At 39.7% G+C, this 23,805-nt stretch overlaps 1 protein-coding gene across 2 annotated transcripts in view; it reads right to left on the bottom strand.

Moving 5' to 3' along the window:
- Positions 1-23,805, bottom strand: part of MARK1 (microtubule affinity regulating kinase 1) — a 98,207-nt gene that overhangs the window by 25,585 nt on the left and 48,817 nt on the right. For both annotated transcript variants that reach the window (XM_075267110.1, XM_075267111.1), the window contains exons 4-6: positions 11,200-11,248; positions 9,248-9,313; positions 1,496-1,566 (exon numbers count right to left, since the gene is read on the bottom strand). In XM_075267110.1, coding sequence (XP_075123211.1) covers positions 1,496-1,566; positions 9,248-9,313; positions 11,200-11,248 — 186 coding nt within the window. The remainder of the gene's footprint in view (positions 1-1,495; positions 1,567-9,247; positions 9,314-11,199; positions 11,249-23,805) is intronic.

The following is a 23,805-nucleotide window of genomic DNA, read 5'->3' as shown; positions in this document are numbered from 1 at the left end:
TATCAGCTGAACAAGATGTATGGGCACCTTGACCATAGAATAGACCAGGGGTAAGGAACGTACGGGTCTCCAGCTGTTGCAAAACTACAACTCCCAGCATGCATAACCGCTTTCCTGTAGTATTTAGAAAACCTCATCATAGAGACACTGCACTGCAAGTTGCGGCAGGAGTTATGGTAATTCTGAGATGTTACCAGGGCTAGCAGGCATTGTTGTGTCACCACGGATCAATAACCTAAATGGGATTGCTGACCACGGCAAGCCTCAATATAACTATAGGAATTGTAAAACCAGTTCTGGATGTGATTGGAGTATAACATATACTCTATAGATGCCTATACATAGGGAAAAGTTGTCCAAACCCACCAATTAGCTAATTGTATGGAAGTCTTATGACTCACCCCAACGACAGATTGGAGGAGAGTCATAAGAGAAAGGATTGGGCATGTTGGATTTCATAACCAATCTTGTTTTTCCAGGGACATACTTGTGTAGTAGCAATCAAAAAGGTGCATAAGAACTTTAAAGAGAATCCTTCACCACCTCCACCCATCCCAACTCTTTATATACTTGAATAGTCACCATTCCACTGATTCCGATGCAATTGGAATTTTTTCTCTAGCCCCCACCGTTCCCGAGAAATCAGTACAGTTTGTTTCAGCACCCTATAGGCTCTCTACTGTGAAGTGGGCGGTCCTTGGCTACCTGCTACAGTCCAGGACCACCCACCTGTAGAGAACATAATTAGCATGATGGGTGCTGAAAGTAACAGCAGTGATTGCTCAGGAACGGTAGGAGATAGAGAAAAAATTCCAACTGTGCTGGAATCAGCGGAGCAGTGGCTATCAAAAGACGTATGGAGTTGAAGTTGGTGGGGACTTCTTTAAAGGGGTTGTCACATGAAGGCAATCCCTATGGATGTATCCTACATAGAGGGAACACTCCTCCATGGGTCAAAGTAGCTGTTCTGTGCCAGTGGCCCCCATTGGGGCAGACTCATACAGGGCTTGTATTACATGGATGGCGATTAACCTGAATATGTAATGTTACAGTTTATGAAGCTAAAGGAGATAAGTTGGACCTCTGCACTGATAACCGTTCCAGCTCTGCTACATCTGACTTTGATTGCGTAGTGCGCAGTGATCCAAAATCTCAGGCCAGCCTCCTGTATTTCTTGGAAATGACACGCTGAAGCAATTAGGACGCGTTCTCGACGTCAATGCGGAAGCCAGTCCAGTTATGTTAAGCAGCAGAGGAAGTGGACGGCACAAAAGTGGCTTTTAACACAGGTCTAAAAATAGCACAGACCTTAGAATATCAATAAGAGCCCCCCACCACCGCCACCGCCTCCCCCCCCTACCCCAGCTTAGTGTACATAGCAAGTCATACTGGGAATGTGCGGTGAGCGGAGGTTAATTTAGAGCAGACCACTGGAAAACCTCCACGTGAAAAGACGTCACTGGGACTATAAATAGTCGCTTCTTTCCTTCTTTACCTGCCTAAATTTCGCCCGCGCCTCCTTCTCCTTCATCCTCCCGTGGGCCACTAAATAATCAAACACTTCTCCTGCAAGAAATAAACACATTTATTACACACGGGTCATGACTGGACATGCACAGCATACGTAAATCTATTCATTTGTGCGCCTAGATATGGGATATAGCGTATACCGTATGAGACTGCGGAGGGCGAGCACTGCATTAACCCCTGCACTGCTGCAGCAAATCAACCAATCATATAAAAGCCGAGGATTTAGGAGCATAGTCAGTGTTCAGATGATAAAACATTCTGGAATACTACATGGATGTAATAAAGAGAAGTTGTACAGAAAGTGATGTCTAGATAATGAGAGATGGTTGTTCTGTTATCACTAATTTTCCATTCATCTACGGATCTGAGGAACCCCGAAATACCAATCATCAGACATTTATGGCGCATCCACTTATCATATATGTAATTGTAATATTAAGCAATAAACCAGTAGATAAGTAGAAACTGGATAGATAGATAGATAGATAGATAGATAGGAGATAGATAGATAGGAGATAGATAAATGATAGATAAATAGATAGATAGATAGATAGATAGATAGATAGATAGATAGAGATAGATAGATAGATAGATAGATAGATAGATAGATAGATAGATAAATGATACATAGATAGGAGATAGATAGATGGATAGATAGATAGATAGATAGGAGATAGATAGATAGATAGATAGATAATAGATAGATAGATAGATAGATAGATAGATAGATAGATAGATAGATAGGAGATAGATAAATGATAGGTAGGAGATAGATAGATGGATAGATAGATAGGAGATAGATGATAGATAGATAGATAGATAGATAGATAGATAGATAGATAGATAGATAGATAGATATATAGATAATAGATAAATAGATAGATAATAGATAGATAGATAGATAGATAGATAGATAGATAGGAGATAGATAGATAGATAGATAGATAGGAGATAGATAGATAGCAGATAGATAGATAGATAGATAATAGATAGATAGATAGATAGATAGATAGATAGATAGATAGCAGATAGATAGATAGATAGATAGATAGATAGCAGATAGATAGATAGGAGATAGATAGATAGATAGATAGATAGATAGATAGATAGATAGAAGATAGATAGATAGATAGGAGATAGATAGATAGATAGATAGATAGATAGATAGATAGATAGATAGATAGATAGATAGGAGATAGATAAATGATAGGTAGGAGATAGATAGATGGATAGATAGATAGGAGATAGATAGATAGGAGATAGATAGGAGATAGATAGATAGATAGATAGATAGATAGATAGATAGATAGATAGATAGATAGGAGATAGATAAATGATAGGTAGGAGATAGATAGATGGATAGATAGATAGGAGATAGATGATAGATAGATAGATAGATAGATAGATAGATAGATAGATAGGAGATAGATAGATAGATAGGAGATAGATAGATAGATAGATAGATAGATAGATAGATAGATATATAGATAATAGATAAATAGATAGATAGATAGATAGATAGGAGATAGATAGATAGATAGATAGATAGATAGATAGGAGATAGATAGATAGATAGATAGATAGATAGATAGATAGATAATAGATAAATAGATAGATAGATAGATAGATAGATAGATAGGAGATAGATAGATAGATAGGAGATAGATAGATAGCAGATAGATAGATAGATAGATAGATAGATAGATAATAGATAGATAGATAGATAGATAGCAGATAGATAGATAGATAGATAGATAGATAGATAGCAGATAGATAGATAGGAGATAGATAGATAGATAGATAGATAGATAGATAGATAGATAGATAGGAGATAGATAAATGATAGGTAGGAGATAGATAGATGGATAGATAGATAGGAGATAGATAGATAGGAGATAGATAGATAGATAGATAGATAGATAGATAGATAGATAGATAGATAGGAGATAGATAAATGATAGGTAGGAGATAGATAGATGGATAGATAGATAGGAGATAGATGATAGATAGATAGATAGATAGATAGATAGATAGATAGGAGATAGATAGATAGATAGATAATAGATAGATAGATAGATAGATAGATAGATAGATAGATAGATAGATAGCAGATAGATAGATAGGAGATAGATAAATGATAGATAGGAGATAGATAGATGGATAGATAGGAGATAGATAGATGATAGATAGATAGATAGATAGATAGATAGATAGATAGATAGATAGATAATAGATAGATAGATAGATAGATAGATAGATAAATATTAGATAGACAGACAGACCATACTAGAACAATAGTCAGACACCAGTATCAGACACAATCAGCATGATATTTGAAACCATTTTTGAATAGAACAGTAGAACAGCAGTGCAGACTGACACACAAGCATTGTGGTAAAGCCAAACGAGCAGTAACCTAGACTAACAGCTGGATGATGTGTGACGATCCCTATGGGCACGTTAGTGGCTGCCATGAATGACTCTCTGACATGCATGTACATGACCAGATATAAGAGGCCATCTGCTATGTCTTCCTCTGTTGTGGAGCGTATAGGCATCTATCGCTCCCTGTTATCAGCCATTCTCCTGCCTGTAATGTTCTCCTTTGGGAATTCCAGTAACATTTATAGTAATAGCAGCTTCTTCTATACGTTGCAGCCTTCTGTCCTGGGACATGATGATGATGATGATGACGATGATGACATCATCACATGCAGATGACTCATGAACCATATATCACAGGGACGGTTCTCACGCCGGATTCACCTGTCTCGCACTATAACAAGTATCTGCGTGACCTAATGTGCTGAGCTACGCTGAGGCAGCGGTAACATGATCGGGGATGAAGTGATTGGCTTGGAATCCGACTACTGTCCTGATCCGCAGCTGGAGGACGCCTCTGCCAAAATCACCATTACACTTATACTGGATCATTCCATTAAAACTTTGATGTCTTTCACTTTCCAGAACATTCCTACCGTTTTATAAGCCACTTAAAGGGATTGAGTATTTCCTCTTTAGGATCTGCAGTATAGAGTGGTTATGAAGAGTGTCCTGTCCTGTACAAAGAAAATACTGATTTGATTGGACTCTGTGTAATACCTCATTTGCCCTCTGGAGGCACTGCAGGGAAACTGAACACTTACTGTCAAGTGTCCCACAGATTACAGCTGATCTTCGGGGTCCCACTTTGTACTAAACTTATTGTCAAGGAGGGTAAGCATTAGGAGGATGGGTGAAAAGATGGCCGCCAAGGCGATCAGCAGATCACACTGGGATTAGTTCACGACACGTCTGCTGACAAATGGCCGTCCACTTTTTCTGTGATATGGATGGCCATATAACACAAGAATGGAAGGAGTCCTCCAGAGCTGCTATTCATTCTGGTTCATAGACTGGGGTCCCAAATAAAGGACCCTCCTCTGCTTTATGAGGTCCCCATGTCTTAAAGGGGTTGTCAAAGACCAGGGATAATAGACACTGCATTATACACAATATAGGTCATCCATATAAGATCAGTCAGACTCCACACCAGTCAGCTTTTGGTTGCTGGAAACCATATGCAAAGTATACAGAGGAGAATAGAAGCAGAGCTGCAGTTCCCCAGAACCACCACTACACCATACAGAGCTGGAAGTTGAATACAGATGTGTGCAGATAGATAGGTTAGTGTCACCAGAACCACATATCACCCCAGCCCTGCAGATAGATAGGTTACTGTCACCAGAACCAGCATATCACCCCAGTCCTGCAGACAGATAGGTTACTGTAATCAGAACCAGCATATCACCCCAGCCCTGCAGATAGATAGGTTAGTGTCACCAGAACCAGCATATCACCCCAGCCCTGCAGATAGATAGGTTAGTGTCACCAGGACCAGCATATCACCCCAGCCCTGCAGATAGATAGGTTACTGTCACCAGAACCAGCATATCACCCCAGCCCTGCAGATAGATAGGTTAGTGTCACCAGAACCAGCATATCACCCCAGCCCTGCAGATAGATAGGTTAGTGTCACCAGAACCAGCATATCACCCCAGCCCTGCAGATAGATAGGTTACTGTCACCAGAACCAGCATATCACCCCAGCCCTGCAGATAGATAGGTTAGTGTCACCAGAACCAGCATATCACCCCAGCCCTGCAGATAGATAGGTTACTGTCACCAGACCCAGCATATCACCCCAGCCCTGCAGATAGATAGGTTAGTGTCACCAGAACCACATATCACCCCAGTCCTGCAGATAGATAGGTTAGTGTCACCAGAACCACATATCACCCCAGTCCTGCAGACAGATAGGTTACTGTCACCAGACCCAGCATATCACCCCAGCCCTGCAGATAGATAGGTTACTGTAATCAGAACCAGCATATCACCCCAGTCCTGCAGACAGATAGGTTACTGTAATCAGAACCAGCATATCACCCCAGCCCTGCAGATAGATAGGTTAGTGTCACCAGACCCAGCATATCACTTCAGCCCTGCAGATAGATAAGTTACTGTCACTAGACCCAGCATATCACCCCAGCCCTGCAGATAGATAGGTTACTGTCACTAGACCCAGCATATCACCCCAGCCCTGCAGATAGATAGGTTAGTGTCACCAGACCCAGCATATCACCCCAGCCCTGCAGATAGATAGGTTAGTGTCACCAGAACCAGCATATCACCCCAGCCCTGCAGATAGATAGGTTAGTGTCACCAGACCCAGCATATCACCCCAGCCCTGCAGATAGATAGGTTAGTGTCACCAGAACCAGCATATCACCCCAGCCCTGCAGATAGATAGGTTACTGTCACCAGATCCAGCATATCACCCCAGCCCTGCAGATAGATAGGTTAGTGTCACCAGAACCAGCATATCACCCCAGCCCTGCAGATAGATAGGTTAGTGTCACCAGACCCCAGCATATCACCCCAGTCCTGCAGATAGATAGGTGTCACTGGTGAGGGAGAGTTTTAATAAGAATTTCAACCTTTTCTACACCTAGGGGAAATTTATGGCAAACCCACTTTTGAATCAATATCCGTACCATTTATTGCAGAAAATCAGGAGTGTAACAGTCCCGTGTGGACAATTCCTAAAAGAGCTGCACGAGATTACAAGAACATGGCGGCCGCTGAGCTGCATTCTGCAGGCCGATCTTATAAATCAGGAAGTTTATGAAGACGTAACTCTCCCGGCCTCACATTCCTCAGCTCTATTACTCCTCATCAGCTTCACCTACCGCATTTGTATCGATCCAGACAGAATTGAATTTACATCGCAGGACAAGGTCGGCAAATTCTATCACCCTACGAGAAAATCTCCTTCCTGACTCCAGTGAATGAGCGTCTGTCTGCATCAATAGTGGTGGGAAGCCGCTCAGCGCTCTCCCGTCCCAGGACTTGTCCCTGTCACCGCAGAGGCCGCTGTATGGTCACGTGACTATCCAGCAAATGATTTGTCCGGATTAGAACTATCTGGAAGGTTTGATATGTATTCATTTTATCCAACACTGTCCCTGGTATATGGCTGATCTGTGGGGGGTCTGAGATGTTGGACTGTAACCCATCACATATGACACATCCTAGGGGTAGACCAGGAATATTTAAGTCCCTTTACTCATCCTCTAATACAATCACTGGAAATCTAGGATGAACCATATCACATCCGGTAACCTACAAGACAGGAGGAGCAACTGAGGTCCCATGAATAAGTCATGGCTTTCTTTGATGAAGTCATATGTCTGCGGATTATGGGATCTACTGGAAATGCAAAGTCACCAGTCCGCAGTCCGTCACGGCTGCGGCAGGGAAGGAGACGACCAGTCAATACTTATTATCCCCTGGGGGGCGCTCTCCAGCCAGTCATCAGAAATACTTCACAACCACAGGAGACAGATAATGAGACCAAAGGCAAACGTGCCGGGAGCTACAGACGGAGGCCGCTGACGACATCACTTATATGTCACTACCCAGCAGATCCATCAAGAGAACCGGATCGCCATAATATACTGGATTTTACGTCTTCAATTCTACCAAATTAGAACAATCTCCGTATAAATGAGTAAGTAGAATTTCTTCACCTCCTTATATTATAAGAAACATCTCATTAACAGGCTAAGATGCAGAATGATAAAGTGTGACAAGATGTCATGTTACAGAGACTTGATAATAAAGGAACACGTCTGACTGCTCTGTCTGTGTCAGTCTACACTGCAGTTCTAGACTTCCATTCAGGAATCCGGAAGGTCAAGATCAACGGCACTAAGTTATGAACTACGTAGTCTAAGGGCTTCGTCTAAGTAGACTATACATTCGGTGCACATTTTAGGGTTAGTTCACAAGGGGCACGCGACTGCGTATTTTGGTTCTGATTTTGATGCGGAAAGCTGGGTCAGAATAGGACCAAAATGCGCCTGACGCGACTGTCGCGTCGTTCCGGAGTAGGTCCAAATGAATGGGTCTAGTCCGGAGGGTGCTGTCGCGAGGCGGACACCAGGGCTCAATCAGTCGCGGAATCCGCCTGAAGAAAGGGCAGCTCACTTCTTTTTTCCGTGAGCCAGAACATACCGCACACGGAAAAAAGGAAGCTAGCGGTCTGCATAGACCTCTATTGTGAGGGGGCGGATTCTGAGGTGGATTCGGCGTCAGAATCCGGCCTCTCTTGCCCCGTGTGAACGAGCCCTAAGAATCTGCAGTCATATGCCACTGTATACAATACAAAAGAATATAACATCCATAGACTATCATTATTAAAAAATAAAACTATGTGGTAGTGCAGTTAGTTTTGGTGCCTGATATTCTAACTAGACTCCCTAATTTCAAGTGGGTGGTGTCAGGCAGGAGCAAGCAAGGGGGCGTGTCTCAGAGCTCCAATCAGAAGTTGAGAGTGTCAGAGCTCAGAGTCACGCCCCCTTGCCTCCTCAGGCACCAAAACTAACATCATTAATTGCTTGGGAATGGTCGGGGCTAGAGAGAAAATTCCAACTGTGCCAGAATCATTAAAGGATGAAGAAGACACCTCAAGATAGTGGAGAAGGTGAAAGGTCCTTTTTAATATTATCACCTATAAACTCAAGACTTATCTGTGTTTTAACCCCTTAACAGTTACGATACATTAAAATTGCAAAAACCCTCCCGAAATTGTAACTTTTATATCGCCAATTTCGAATTTAGGTCTGAATTGAATCTTCCTGGCACGTAACTTCAGAATTTTGATCAGTTTTCATTACTTTTTGCTCTTGAGAAGTGAGTTGATCAGAAAACATGAATTCTGGCCTCTGAATTAAAGTCAAACTGTGTGCCTTATTAACTATTTAACGGCCAGAAACTTGTGATGCTACACGCCCGGACACTTTCTATGTGCATGCTCCGGTTTACCAATCTCAACACATTTATTAGCATTTCTGTGCATTGTATATTTTTCCCCTTATTGATATTTTAATGTATAAATTTTTCGGCTCTTGTGAATTGATCAGCTAAGAACTTCTGGCCGAGGAGAAGATCCTGTATCTGCTAATAAACTGAAGCTCGGGAGATCGAAGCCAAATACGATTATGTAACTGCATTATAGAAACCCAATGACATCTAACACTTACAGCAGAGTCACGTGGGGATTAGATTTGCCCCGTCATGCAACTTTTAAAATTTAAAGAACTAGAACCAAAGGAGTCAGAAAACTCTAGATAAACGGCCACAGAAGGGTCATCCAAAGTGTGATGGACAGACTCACCCCCGCTGGCATATTCCATTATTAGGTATAACGTCTTCTCAGTTTCTATGACTTCAAAAAGTTTAACTGAAAGAAAGAGAAGGAAAGTTAATGAAATAGTGATAGGAAGGAAGGAGATAAAGGAGAGAAAGAGGAAGAAAGGAAGGAAGGATTAAGGGAGTGAGAAAGAAAGGAGGCATGGAAGGAAGGAAGGAAGGAAGGAAGGAAGGAAGAAAGAAAGAAAGAAAGAAAGAAAGAAAGAAAGAAAGAAAGAAAGAAAGAAAGAAAGAAAGAAAGAAAGAAAGAAAGAAAGAAAGAAAGAAAGAAAGAAAGAAAGAAAGAAAGAAAGAAAGAAAGAAAGAAAGAAAGAAAGAAAGAAAGAAAGAAAGAAAGAAAAGAAAAGAAAAGAAAGAAAGAAAGAAAGAAAGAAAGAAAGAAAGAAAGAAAGAAAGAAAGAAAGAAAGAAAGAAAAAGAAAGAAAGAAAGAAAAGAAAAGAAAAGAAGGAAGTAGGGAAGAAAGAAAGAAAGAAAGAAAGAAAGAAAGAAAGAAAGAAAGAAAGAAAGAAAGAAAGAAAGAAAGAAAGAAAGAAAGAGGAAGGAAGGAAGGAGAAATGAAAGGAAAGAAGGAAGTAGGGAAGAAAGAAAGAAAAGAAACGAAGGAAGAGAAAAAGAAAAGAATGAAAGAAAGGAAAGGAAAGGAAGGAAGGAAGGAAGGAAGGAAGGAAGGAAAGAAAGAAAGAAAGAAAGAAAGAAAGAAAGAAAGAAAGAAAGAAAGAAAAAAAAAAAAGAAAAGAAGGGAGAAAGAGGAAAGAAATAAAGAAAGAAATAAATAAAGAAAGAAAGAAAGAAAGGAAGGAAGGAAGGAGAAGTGAAAGGAAAGAAGGAAGTAGGGAAGAAAGAAAGAAAAGAAACGAAGGAAGAGAAAAAGAAAAGAAAAGAATGAAAGAAAGGAAAGGAAAGGAAGGAAAGAAAGGAAGGAAGGAAGGAAGGAAGGAAGGAAGGAAGGAAGGAAGGAAGGAAAAAAAAGAAAGAAAGAAAGAAAGAAAGAAAGAAAGAAAGAAAGAAAGATATTATAAAGACAGATATAATATATAGATATTACATATATACATAGATCTAGATATTAGATAGATAGATAGATAGATAGATAGATAGGAGATAGATAGATAGATAGATAGATAGATAGATAGATAGGAGATAGATAGATAGATAGATAGATAGATAGATAGATAGATAGATAGATAGGAGATAGATAGATAATAGATAGGAGATAGATAGATAGATAGATAGATAGATAGATAGATAGATAGATAGGAGATAGATAGATAGATAGATAGATAGATAGTAGATAGATAGATAGATAGATAGATAGTAGATAGATAGATAGATAGATAGATAGATAGGAGATAGATAGATAGATAGTAGATAGATAGATAGATAGATAGGAGATAGATAGATAGATAGATAGATAGATAGATAGATAGATAGATAGGAGATAGATAGATAGATAGATAGATAGATAATAGATAGATAGATAGATAGATAGATAGATAGATAGATAGATAGGAGATAGATAGATAATAGATAGGAGATAGATAGATAGATAGATAGATAGATAGATAGATAGATGATAGATAGATGATAGATAGATAGATAGATAGATAGATAGATAGATAGATAGATGATAGATAGATGATAGATAGATAGATAGATAGATAGATAGATGATAGATAGATAGATAGATAGATAGATAGATAGATAGATAGATAGATAGGAGATTGATAGATAGATAGATAGATAGATAGATAGTAGATAGGAGATTGATAGATAGATAGATAGATAGATAGATAGATAGACATTACATAAATACAGAGACAGATAATATACAGGCAGGTTCTCTTTTTATACTAATAATATAAATGAAAAATTTAACAGAAAAGCAAAAACTATCACGCTACACTTTGCCATCTTACCAATATTTGGGTGATTTAGGATCTTCATTATTCGGACTTCCCGAAATAACTGGAAAAAAATAGAAACACTGCAGTTATAATAAATGAACTAAAGGAGAATTTGGGCACAATCAGGAAGTGGTTGCTGTGAAAAGAACAGTCCGGAGGCTGCACTCAGGTCAGGACCAACTTTATAATAAGCACCCCACTTTCATAACTACAAGCATATTGTCCCCCAACCTTTACCCTATAGGGGGGTGGTTTACAAATTCTAATACGGATCGAGGTAGTCAGAGTATGCCATTCCCTATCTCATCGCATTATTAACCAGATTTTTGTGAAATTAAAGGGAAACTGTCAGCATGACAATGTCGTTTAATGTGGAGAAGGTTATAGAGCAGAAGGAGCTGAGCAGACTTATATATCATTTTATGGGAAAAAGATTCTTTAGAACTTGAGTTATATTCATTTATATTCTTGCTCTTCTTATGTTCATCTTGTTTAGGGGGCGGTCCTACAATGTATGAGATTGCTGTCAATCACTGATAGGACCGCCCCCACAACAAGTCGACCACTTCTAAAAAAGGACAAAAAGGTGAATGCATAAATGATACGTTATACCCAACATATCCCCATAAAGCTATATATCAATCTGCTCAGCTCCTCTCGCTCTATAACATGGTAACCCCAAATTGGACTGGTGAAAGGTTCCCTTTAAATCCAGACTCAGGAATACACAGGCCAGTACCGAGCCTATTGTAAGAGGCATCATCATAAAAGCTCACAAAGATGTAACAGATCTGATATGTATAAGCGGATTTACAACATGGCCGGCACAGCCGCGGAGTTCTGTACAGCTGGACAACCATATGTTGAATAAAGGGCCACTAAGACTGAAACGTAAGATGGTGCGTAAGAAGAAGCTATAAGAAAACTCAAGTGTGGTACTTCAACCAAATACTGTAATAAACCTGTGTAACATAATATGTTATCAGCCATCAGACTGCTTGGAGTGCCATGTATGAGTATAATGGCTGACAATACAGATTTTTGGAGACGGTGGGCAAGGCAGATATACCAATAGGAAGGGTCTGTCTGAGATCAGACTCCTTTATATAACATATCGTATACATCCCCTTACTATTCATTTCTATTTTCAGATGCAGTACGCCCTCCCACCAGTGGGAGCAGTGTATATTTTACACATATAGTTAAAACAGTGCCATCAAATGATGAATGATCTTTAAACTTGATAACTTTTAAACAAAAAATATTAGAGAAGTTTGGCAAAAAATAAAATTGAACATTTATACATTAAAGGAAATAATTTCTAGTATAAATCTAATAAGAATTTATTATTAGTCGAATTATACATAAATACGGATATATATATATATATATATATATATATATATATATATATATATATATATATATAAGCTAGAGTAATGGTGTACAGACCTAAGAGTCTATCTCTGATGTCAAACCTCGCAAGGAAACTTTTTTGGAACATTTTCTTTTATTATTTTTGGAAATGAGATGTTACCTATTGTTTAATGGTTACAGACTACATAGAAATTCTGTGTAGTCTGATCCTGCTCCGCCTACATTCATGTCCCACTCCAGTGATTTTTTTTAGGTATTTTTTTAATAATCCCCACCCCTTTAAAGCAGGGTATAGGTAGTTGCCAGTAGTATAATGGAGGAGGAGCCTCCCCCCAATCCCCACCCCGAAAAAAAAAAAATAGGGCGGTGGAGTGGGGAAAATGTATGAAATCTGGCACAGTCAGACTACACAGGGATTTTTTGTAGTCTGTAACCATGGAGATGGGTATATAAATGTATGTATATAAGCCACAGTGTAGCTTTCAGTAGAGGGATCCTCTCATTAAAACGCAATTTTTTGTGACTAACACGTAGGAATAGCCTTAAGAAAGGCTATTCTTCTCCTACCTTTAGATGTCTTCTCCGCACCGCCGGTCGGTAGAAATCCCGGTTTTCTTCATGATGCAAATGAGTTCTCTCGCACCACTGGGGGCGGGCCCCAGCACTCAAACAGCACTAGGGGCGTCCCCAATGCTGCGAGAGAACTCTCCAGCACCGCCTCCATCTTCGTCTGAAACGGCCTCTTCATGCGTCTTCTTCCGGCGCTGGGGGTCAAACTTCTAGGCCTCGGGTAGAGCCGACTTCGCATGCCCAAAGGCCACAAGAAAATGGCCGCTTACTTACTGTGTTTCTTAAGGCTATTCCTACGTGTTAGTCACAAAAAAATTGCGTTTTAATGATAGGATCCCTTTAAAGGATTAGATGCCACATAAAACCCTATAAGCAAATGAAGAACGGTTACAAAGAGTGTCTCTCGCTCTGGAGGACCCGTCCTGTCCTGCATTACACAGACAACCTACTCATTTTCCTGGACACTTTGTACTACCCAATCTCCCCTGTGGTGGCGCTGCTGGGAAATTGAACACTTTCCTTCCTCAGAAGTTACAGCCGATCGCTGCGGTTTACAGCAATGGAACACTTTGTGACCAGCTTGTTGTCAAGGGATCCTTGTCCAAAGTGGAGACCCCCTTTAATGAGAAGCAGGGAGCAGATATAAGGGAGTAAACACGTTTTTTGGAGCGGCAGATTTGGGCAGGGACGTATCTAAGGGGTATAACAGGTGAATATTTCTTAGTATGATTGATCTGAATAACCCGCTGTTGGTTTTACTTCATATATTTTCATTTTTTATGTATTCCGCTTCATTTCCTAGGACCGTAGAGGTGCTAATAGGTTTCATGATGTGGAGACGTTGCCGGCCCGGCCGCCGCTATTTACCTGCCGCTCATCCATCTTTTTTCCCCCAAAATCCTTTCAAGTGGAATGAATGCAGCAGCGTCCACCGCCGGGCGAGCTGTGATTTGCTGTGTGGCTTGCGCAGATGTCTCGAAGAGCTGAGGCTTTATGGCGGGCAATAAAATGAGTGTCTGGCGGGATATTTATTACACAGGTCTCTCTGTATACGCCATATATACCGCTCCTCAGATAGCAGCGCCGCGGCGGGTTATTCACTTTTACAACTCGCCTAATCATTTCTCCTCTAATGAGAGAGGAAGAAGGAACAAAGACGGCCATAAAGCCCTATTTATAGAAGAAGCGCCGTCTATACAAGGCCATAGGACTGAACGCACTGCCGATTAACCCCTTCAGTGCCAGTCATCAATAGAACAGAAGTCACAGAAGCAGATGTGCGTCATAAATGGGTTATAGGGGGCGCTATAGGGCAATTCATGGGCATCACTATGGCAAAGTTAAAGAGCGGCACTATCGCACAGGTAAAGGGCAGCCCTATGGCAGAGATAAAGGAGAGCATTATGGTGATGTTTCTGGGCAGCACTAGGGTGCAGTTAAAGGGCAGCACTATGACAGAGTTAATGGGTGGCATTATGACGCAGTTAAGGGGCGGCATTATTACATGGATAACGGTCAGAACTATGGTGCAGTTAAAGGGCAGCACTATGGCATAGAGAAGGGCAGCACTATGGCGCAGTGATAGGGTAGCACTATGGTGTAGTTGAAGGGTAGCGCTATGGTGTAGTTAAAGGGCAGCACTATGGCACAGTTAAAGGGCAGCACTATGGCGTAGTTAAAGGGTAGCACTATGGCGTACTTAAAGGGTAGCACTATGGTGTAGTTAAAGGGTAGCACTATGGTGTAAAGGGTAGCACTATGGTGTAAAGGGTAGCACTATGGTGTAAAGGGTAGCACTATGGTGTAAAGGGTAGCACTATGGTGTAAAGGGTAGCACTATGGTGTAAAGGGTAGCACTATGGTGTAAAGGGTAGCACTATGGTGTAAAGGGTAGCACTATGGCATAGTTAAAGGGTAGCGCTATGGTGTAGTTAAAGGGTAGCACTATGGTGTAAAGGGTAGCACTATGGCATAGTTAAAGGGTAGCGCTATGGTGTAGTTAAAGGGTAGCACTATGGCGTAGTTAAAGGGTAGCACTATGGCGTAGTTAAAGGGTAGCGCTATGGTGTAGTTAAAGGGTAGCACTATGGTGTAAAGGGTAGCACTATGGTGTAGTTAAAGGGTAGCACTATGGCGTAGTTAAAGGGTAGCGCTATGGTGTAGTTAAAGGGTAGCACTATGGTGTAAAGGGTAGCACTATGGTGTAGTTAAAGGGTAGCACTATGGCATAGTTAAAGGGTAGCACTATGGTGTAGTTAAAGGGTAGCGCTATAGTGTAGTTAAAGGGCAGCACTATGGTGTAAAGGGTAGCACTATGGTGTAGTTAAAGGGTAGCACTATGGTGTAGTTAAAGGGTAGCATTATGGTGTAGTTAAAGGGTAGCATTATGGCACACTTTACCAGACTGACTAGAACACTTTATGGTCAGTGGTAACACTTTATGTGGGGCACATGGTGGTATGATATAAAGACACAGTTTATGGAGGCCGTTTAATAATGCAGCTAAAGGGCAGCACTATAGCACAGTTTATAGGCAGCACTATGGCGCAGCTTATGGCATCCCCTGACATGCTTGTGAGGACTCTCTGACATTGGTTATGGGGTCCCATGGCTTTGGTTATGCAGTCATCTCAGACAGTGTTTACAGAGGGGCACCCAGAAAGCACATGGCAAGAATTTTAGGGCACATGATTTTCCAAAACTGTTTTAAGGCTTTTCTTAAAAGTTGTCAACTATAGTATACGGGCACATGCAATATATACTATACACAAACATCTGCTCTGTCTATGCCAAGAAGTCCAGAGGGCGGTCCTATACGTGAGTGACAGATATCCCTGTATGTACAGTCACGGAGGGGAGGCGGTCAATCACTGATAGCTCCGCCTCCTGGACTCCTCAGTAGAGATTTCTATGTATAACTCACTTTATCCTGAATAATTTCCCACCAATCTATATATCAATCTGACAACAGCTCCTCCTGCTCTATAACATTCTGCATTCCTTTATGTGGGCACATAGGCCGTATAGGCCAACAGAAATAGGATATGGCGGATGACCCCGCACGGGACTATTCCTGCAATCCGGTGCTGTATATTGTTATCATTTATCAGGCAGCCTGGCACTTAGGAGACTGTAGTAATGCGACATGGCAGCACATGGTGGCCCACAGCCAATACATAAGGGCCAAGAAAGCGTCACCAGCCACATCCACTCTGACAGAAGTTATTTTTATTATAATTGACATGAGGCTTAAAATAATCTTTTCCTGTGAAGTCAAAACCTAAAATCAGCATCATGAGATCCCAAACCGATAGCAGAGCCTTGTCTCCTTGGAGTAGGTGATATCAGCTCATGGCGTTCACCTTGGAGACAGTTTCTGGGGATTAAGACTGGCACGTGCCCCTAAGAATTTGCCTAGGTTTTTGCATTTAGCTTCATATTACCCGGTTATGAAATCTAAGACTCGATTCAGACCACTGTGATGCAAAACATGCCCGTATCACATCCATGGGGTATCCATTTACACGGCTCCCTCATAGACTCTGGTGAGCTGCGGGATCTGGGAAATTGGGCAAAAACAGAACATGTTCGATTTAAAAAAAAAAAAAAAAACAGGTTATGTGAATAGACCAATTGAAATAAATTGCTTTTAAATGCTGTTGTGACAATCGCACATATCGTTTGTGTGAATAGCGCCTAACTCCACATGCAAGAATTCTTAGGGTAAGTTCACACGGGGTTTTTTGGTCCGGAACCTGAGGCGGAGGCCGCCTCAGGTTCCGGATCAAAATACGGGTAGCTGTGACTGAATGCCGATGCAGTGCACAGTCATCCAGTCGCGTGCTCCGCTCCGGATTAGGTCCAAATGGATGGGCGGGAGGAGGGAGTGTCTTCAGGCGGATGTCACGAGGCGACTCCGCCTGAAAGAATGAGCATGTCGCTTTTTTTTTTCTGGGAGCCAGAACTAAACGGTTCCCGGAAAAAAGAACTGACCGGCTCCCATTGATTTCTCTGGGAGCCGTCTTTGTGGTCAGGATTTTGAGGTAGATATGGCCCAAAATCCTGACCAAAAAATCCTGTGTGAACTTACCCTTAAAGGGATTCTACCATTAAACTACCTTTTTTTCTAATGAACACGTCGGAATAGCCTTAAGAAAGGCTATTCGTCTCCTACCTTTAGACGTGGTCTCCGCCGTTCCGTCCTGTAGAAATACCGGTTTTAACCGGTATGCAAATGAGCTCTCCGCAGCAATGAGGGCGGGCCCCAGCGCTGAAAGGCCGATGAGCGCATCCCCATTGCTGTCCGTGAGCTCTTTCCTGCGCCGCCTCCTTCTTCTGCAGCAACTCCGCCTCTTCTGGCTTCTCTTGCTCTTGTAGTTCGATACAGGAGCATAGAGAGGCCACCCCAAAATGGCCGCCGGCCAGCTCCTGTATTGAACTGCAAGAGCGGCTACTCAAAAATGGCCACCGGCCGGCTCCTGTATTGAACTGCAAGAGCGGCTACCCAAAAATGGCCGCTGGCCGGCTCCTGTATTGAACTGCAAGAGCGGCTACCCAAAAATGGCCACCGGCGGCCATTTTTGGGTAGCTGCTCTTGAAGTTCAATACAGGAGCTGGCCGGCGGCCATTTTGGGGTGGCCTCTCTATGCTTTTGTATAGAACTACAAGAGCAAGAGAAGCCAGAAGAGGCGGAGTTGCTGCAGAAGAAGGAGGCGGCGCAGGAAAGAGCTCTCAGGCAGCAATGGGGATGCGCTCATCGGCCTTTCAGCGCTGGGGCCCGCCCTCATTGCTGTGGAGAGCTCATTTGCATACCGGTTAAAACCGGTATTTCTCCGGAACGGCGCAGCGGAGACCACGTCTAAAGGTAGGAGACGAATAGCCTTTCTTAAGGCTATTCCAACGTGGTAATTAGAAAAAAAAAGTAGTTTAATGGTAGAATCCCTTTAAAGGGATTGTCCAAAATTTAGGGCATAGTCAGGGGTGGCTGGGGAGGACATACTCACTTATCCCTGCTTTCTGTTGCCCTATCCTGGACCTCTTTCGACCCCATATCAGAAGTCGCCACGTCAGGCTCATATGACCAATCAGTGTCCTCACTTGAAACGTATCAGTGACGTATAGGAGTGATGTCACCGATCTCTCTCCAGATCTGATCGGTCATGTGAGCCTCTACTTCTGGAGCGGTGAGTTCTAGGAAAGGACAGAAAGGGGATCAGGAAAGGAAGACGGAGCTTCGTGGATACGTGAGTATGTCTTTCCTTATGTTTTGCACCTACCTCAGCTCCCCCCCCCCCCCCCCCTGACTTTCTCCTAAATCCTTGAAACCCAGGATGTGCATTTCTTTAAGGGTGAATTCACACAGGACGAAGCTATTGCATATTTTACCTGCAAATCTGTTCAAGTACGTTTTTCAGATCTCATCCACATGAACCTGACCTGTGGTGCAGACTTCACAATCTATATCAGGGGTCAGCAACCTCCGGCACTCCAGCTGCTGTCAAACTACAACTCCCAGCATGCTCCATTCACTTCCATTGGAGTTTTAAGAACAGCAGAGGAAGTGTGCATGCTGGGAGTTGTAGTATTACAACAGCTGGGGCGCTATAGGTTGCTGACCCCTGAGCTATAGTATATTTTCACCCCTTTCAATCCTACAGGAATGAAACCCGCAATAAATTTGCTTCCAAGCGTATACGTAAATGTCCAAGGGTACGGAAAACCCAGTCGTGTGAATAAGCAATAATATTCTATAAATTCTTTCGGTTCCGTTCCATTTTTTGGAACCAGCTTGTTCAACGGCTTATATTATATATTATACGTGATCGGGATCTTATGGCGCTACTATTTAAAGTGGTGCAGATAGCGGGGTAGTGGGCAGGGTGACATTTCCATGTTTGTTATCAGCCAGAGTCCCCGCTGTCTAATTACATCTCCAGCTCTGACCTAGTAAGAAATGTACACGGCCTGTCAAGTGTCAGCCCGCGTTACGGCACGACCCCTCTGTATACAGGGCACAGCTGTTCCAAGCACATAGGATACGGCACGGTGACCGAGCGGCAATCTCACAATCGGGATTATAAAGACAATTCAGCATCGTGGGATTGTAGAATCTAAAATTAGCAGACGCTATATGTGAGGTACGCCATAGTGCAGGTCTCTGTGCGAGCTGAAGGCTTCACGTCTCCTCACACACACACACCGGAGGCTCTGCATTGTTCTATAAAAAGCCATTACACCTACATACCATCCAATTTAAGAAAGTTACATGTGATCCTGTAGCATGCATGAGGTCCGGGCTCTTTCATGTCACCATCTGCAGCGCCCCTGTGGCTAGGAACCCAACCGTCCCCCGAGAGAATGAATGACTGCTAGGTACGTTCATTACTAGCATTATCCCCGCTATGGTGGCGTTTAACTCAGCAGTGCCAAAAACACATAAAGCTGCGCTATACAGGCTGATAGAAGGCAACAGAAACCGCAGAAATACAAGTTAAACAGAAACTTTCACCGCCTTAACATCTCAAGGATTTCTCATCCTATAATAACCGACTTTCCGACGATTATGACACAGATGGAATTTTTTCTCTAACCCCCATCATTCCTGAGAAATCAGTTAGTTTTGGTGTCTAATATTCTAACTGGACTCTCTAATGTCAAGTGGGTGGTGTCAGATAGGAGAAGACAAGGAGGCGTGACTCAGAGCTATGACACTGTCCAAACAAAGACAAGCATAACACTCCCTTCCCTAAGAATATAATTACAATAATACTGCTCCAATGTACAAGAATATAACTACTATAATACTGCTCCTATGTATAAGAATATAACTACTATAATACTGCTCCTATATACAAGAATATAACTACTATAATACTACTCCTATGTACAAGAATATAACTACTATAATACTACTCCTATGTACAAGAATATAACTACTATAATACTACTCCTATGTACAAGAATATAACTACTATAATACTGCTCCTATGTACAAGAATATAACTACTATAATACTGCTCCTATGTACAAGAATATAACTACTATAATACTGCCCCCTATGTATAAGAATATAACTACTATAACACTGCCCCCTATGTATAAGAATATAACTACTATAATACTGCTCCTATGTACAAGAATATAACTACTATAATACTGCTCCTATGTACAAGAATATAACTACTACAATACTACTCCTATGTACAAGAATATAACTACTATAATACTGCTCCCTATGTATAAGAATATAACTACTATAATACTACTCCTATGTATAAGAATATAACTACTATAATACTGCTCCTATGTACAAGAATATAACTATTATAATACTACCCCCCATGTACAAGAATATAACTACTATAATACTGCTCCTATGTACAAGAATATAACTACTATAATACTACCTCCTATGTACAAGAATATAACTACTATAATACTACCTCCTATGTACAATAATATAACTACTATAATACTACTCCTATGTATAAGAATATTACTACTATAATACTATCTCCTATGTATAAGAATATTACTACTATAATACTGCTCCTATGTACAAGAATATAACTACTATAATACTACCTCCTATGTACAAGAATATAACTACTATAATACTACCTCCTATGTACAAGAATATAACTACTATAATACTACCTCCTATGTACAATAATATAACTACTATAATACTACTCCTATGTATAAGAATATTACTACTATAATACTATCTCCTATGTACAAGAATATAACTACTATAATACTGCTCCTATGTACAAGAATATAACTACTATAATACTGCCCCCTATGTATAAGAATATAACTACTATAATACTGCCCCCTATGTATAAGAATATAACTACTACAATACTACTCCTATGTACAAGAATATAACTACTATAATACTGCTCCCTATGTATAAGAATATAACTACTATAATACTACTATGTATAAGAATATAACTACTATAATACTGCTCCTATGTACAAGAATATAACTACTATAATACTACTCCTATGTACAAGAATATAACTACTATAATACTGCTCCTATGTACAAGAATATAACTACTATAATACTGCTCCTATGTACAAGAATATAACTACTATAATACTGCTCCTATGTACAAGAATATAACTACTATAATACTGCTCCTATGTACAAGAATATAACTACTATAATACTGCCCCCTATGTATAAGAATATAACTACTATAATACTGCCCCCTATGTATAAGAATATAACTACTACAATACTACTCCTATGTACAAGAATATAACTACTATAATACTACTCCTATGTATAAGAATATAACTACTATAATACTGCTCCTATGTACAAGAATATAACTATTATAATACTACCCCCTATGTACAAGAATATAACTACTATAATACTGCTCCTATGTACAAGAATATAACTACTATAATACTACCTCCTATGTACAAGAATATAACTACTATAATACTACCTCCTATGTACAATAATATAACTACTATAATACTACTCCTATGTATAAGAATATTACTACTATAATACTATCTCCTATGTACAAGAATATAACTACTATAATACTGCTCCTATGTACAAGAATATAACTACTATAATACTACCTCCTATGTACAAGAATATAACTACTATAATACTACCTCCTATGTACAAGAATATAACTACTATAATACTACCTCCTATGTACAATAATATAACTACTATAATACTACTCCTATGTATAAGAATATTACTACTATAATACTATCTCCTATGTACAAGAATATAACTACTATAATACTGCTCCTATGTACAAGAATATAACTACTATAATACTGCCCCTATGTACAGGAATATAACTACTATAATACTACTCCTATGTACAAGAATATAACTACTATAATACTGCCCCTATGTACAGGAATATAACTACTATAATACTACTCCTATGTACAAGAATCTAAGTACTATAATACTGCTCCTATGTACAAGAATATAATTACTATAATACTACTCCTATGTACAAGAATATAACTAGTATAATACTGCTCTTATGTATAAGAATATAACTACTATAATACTGCTCCTATATACAAGAATATAACTACTATAATACTACTCCTATGTACAAGAATATAACTACTATAATACTACTCCTATGTACAAGAATATAACTACTATAATACTACTCCTATGTACAAGAATATAACTACTATAATACTGCTCCTATGTACAAGAATATAACTACTATAATACTACTCCTATGTACAAGAATATAACTACTATAATACTGCTCCTATGTACAAGAATATAACTACTATAATACTGCCCCCTATGTATAAGAATATAACTACTATAATACTGCCCCCTATGTATAAGAATATAACTACTACAATACTACTCCTATGTACAAGAATATAACTACTATAATACTGCTCCCTATGTATAAGAATATAACTACTATAATACTACTCCTATGTATAAGAATATAACTACTATAATACTGCTCCTATGTACAAGAATATAACTATTATAATACTACCCCCTATGTACAAGAATATAACTACTATAATACTGCTCCTATGTACAAGAATATAACTACTATAATACTGCTCCTATGTATAAGAATATAACTACTATAATACTGCTCCTATATACAAGAATATAACTACTATAATACTACTCCTATGTACAAGAATATAACTACTATAATACTACTCCTATGTACAAGAATAAAACTACTATAATACTACTCCTATGTACAAGAATATAACTACTATAATACTGCTCCTATGTACAAGAATATAACTACTATAATACTGCTCCTATGTACAAGAATATAACTACTATAATACTGCTCCTATGTACAAGAATATAACTACTATAATACTGCTCCTATGTACAAGAATATAACTACTATAATACTGCCCCCTATGTATAAGAATATAACTACTATAATACTGCCCCCTATGTATAAGAATATAACTACTACAATACTACTCCTATGTACAAGAATATAACTACTATAATACTACTCCTTTGTATAAGAATATAACTACTATAATACTGCTCCTATGTACAAGAATATAACTATTATAATACTACCCCCTATGTACAAGAATATAACTACTATAATACTGCTCCTATGTACAAGAATATAACTACTATAATACTACCTCCTATGTACAAGAATATAACTACTATAATACTACCTCCTATGTACAATAATATAACTACTATAATACTACTCCTATGTATAAGAATATTACTACTATAATACTATCTCCTATGTACAAGAATATAACTACTATAATACTGCTCCTATGTACAAGAATATAACTACTATAATACTACCTCCTATGTACAAGAATATAACTACTATAATACTACCTCCTATGTACAAGAATATAACTACTATAATACTACCTCCTATGTACAATAATATAACTACTATAATACTACTCCTATGTATAAGAATATTACTACTATAATACTATCTCCTATGTACAAGAATATAACTACTATAATACTGCTCCTATGTACAAGAATATAACTACTATAATACTGCCCCTATGTACAGGAATATAACTACTATAATACTACTCCTATGTACAAGAATATAACTACTATAATACTGCCCCTATGTACAGGAATATAACTACTATAATACTACTCCTATGTACAAGA

The sequence above is a fragment of the Leptodactylus fuscus genome, chromosome 3 (genome assembly GCF_031893055.1).
Source record: "Leptodactylus fuscus isolate aLepFus1 chromosome 3, aLepFus1.hap2, whole genome shotgun sequence".
NCBI classification, from domain to species: domain Eukaryota; kingdom Metazoa; phylum Chordata; class Amphibia; order Anura; family Leptodactylidae; genus Leptodactylus; species Leptodactylus fuscus.
The sequence above is the reverse complement of the archived record's forward strand: the minus strand, read 5'-3'. Positions and strand labels throughout refer to the sequence as shown.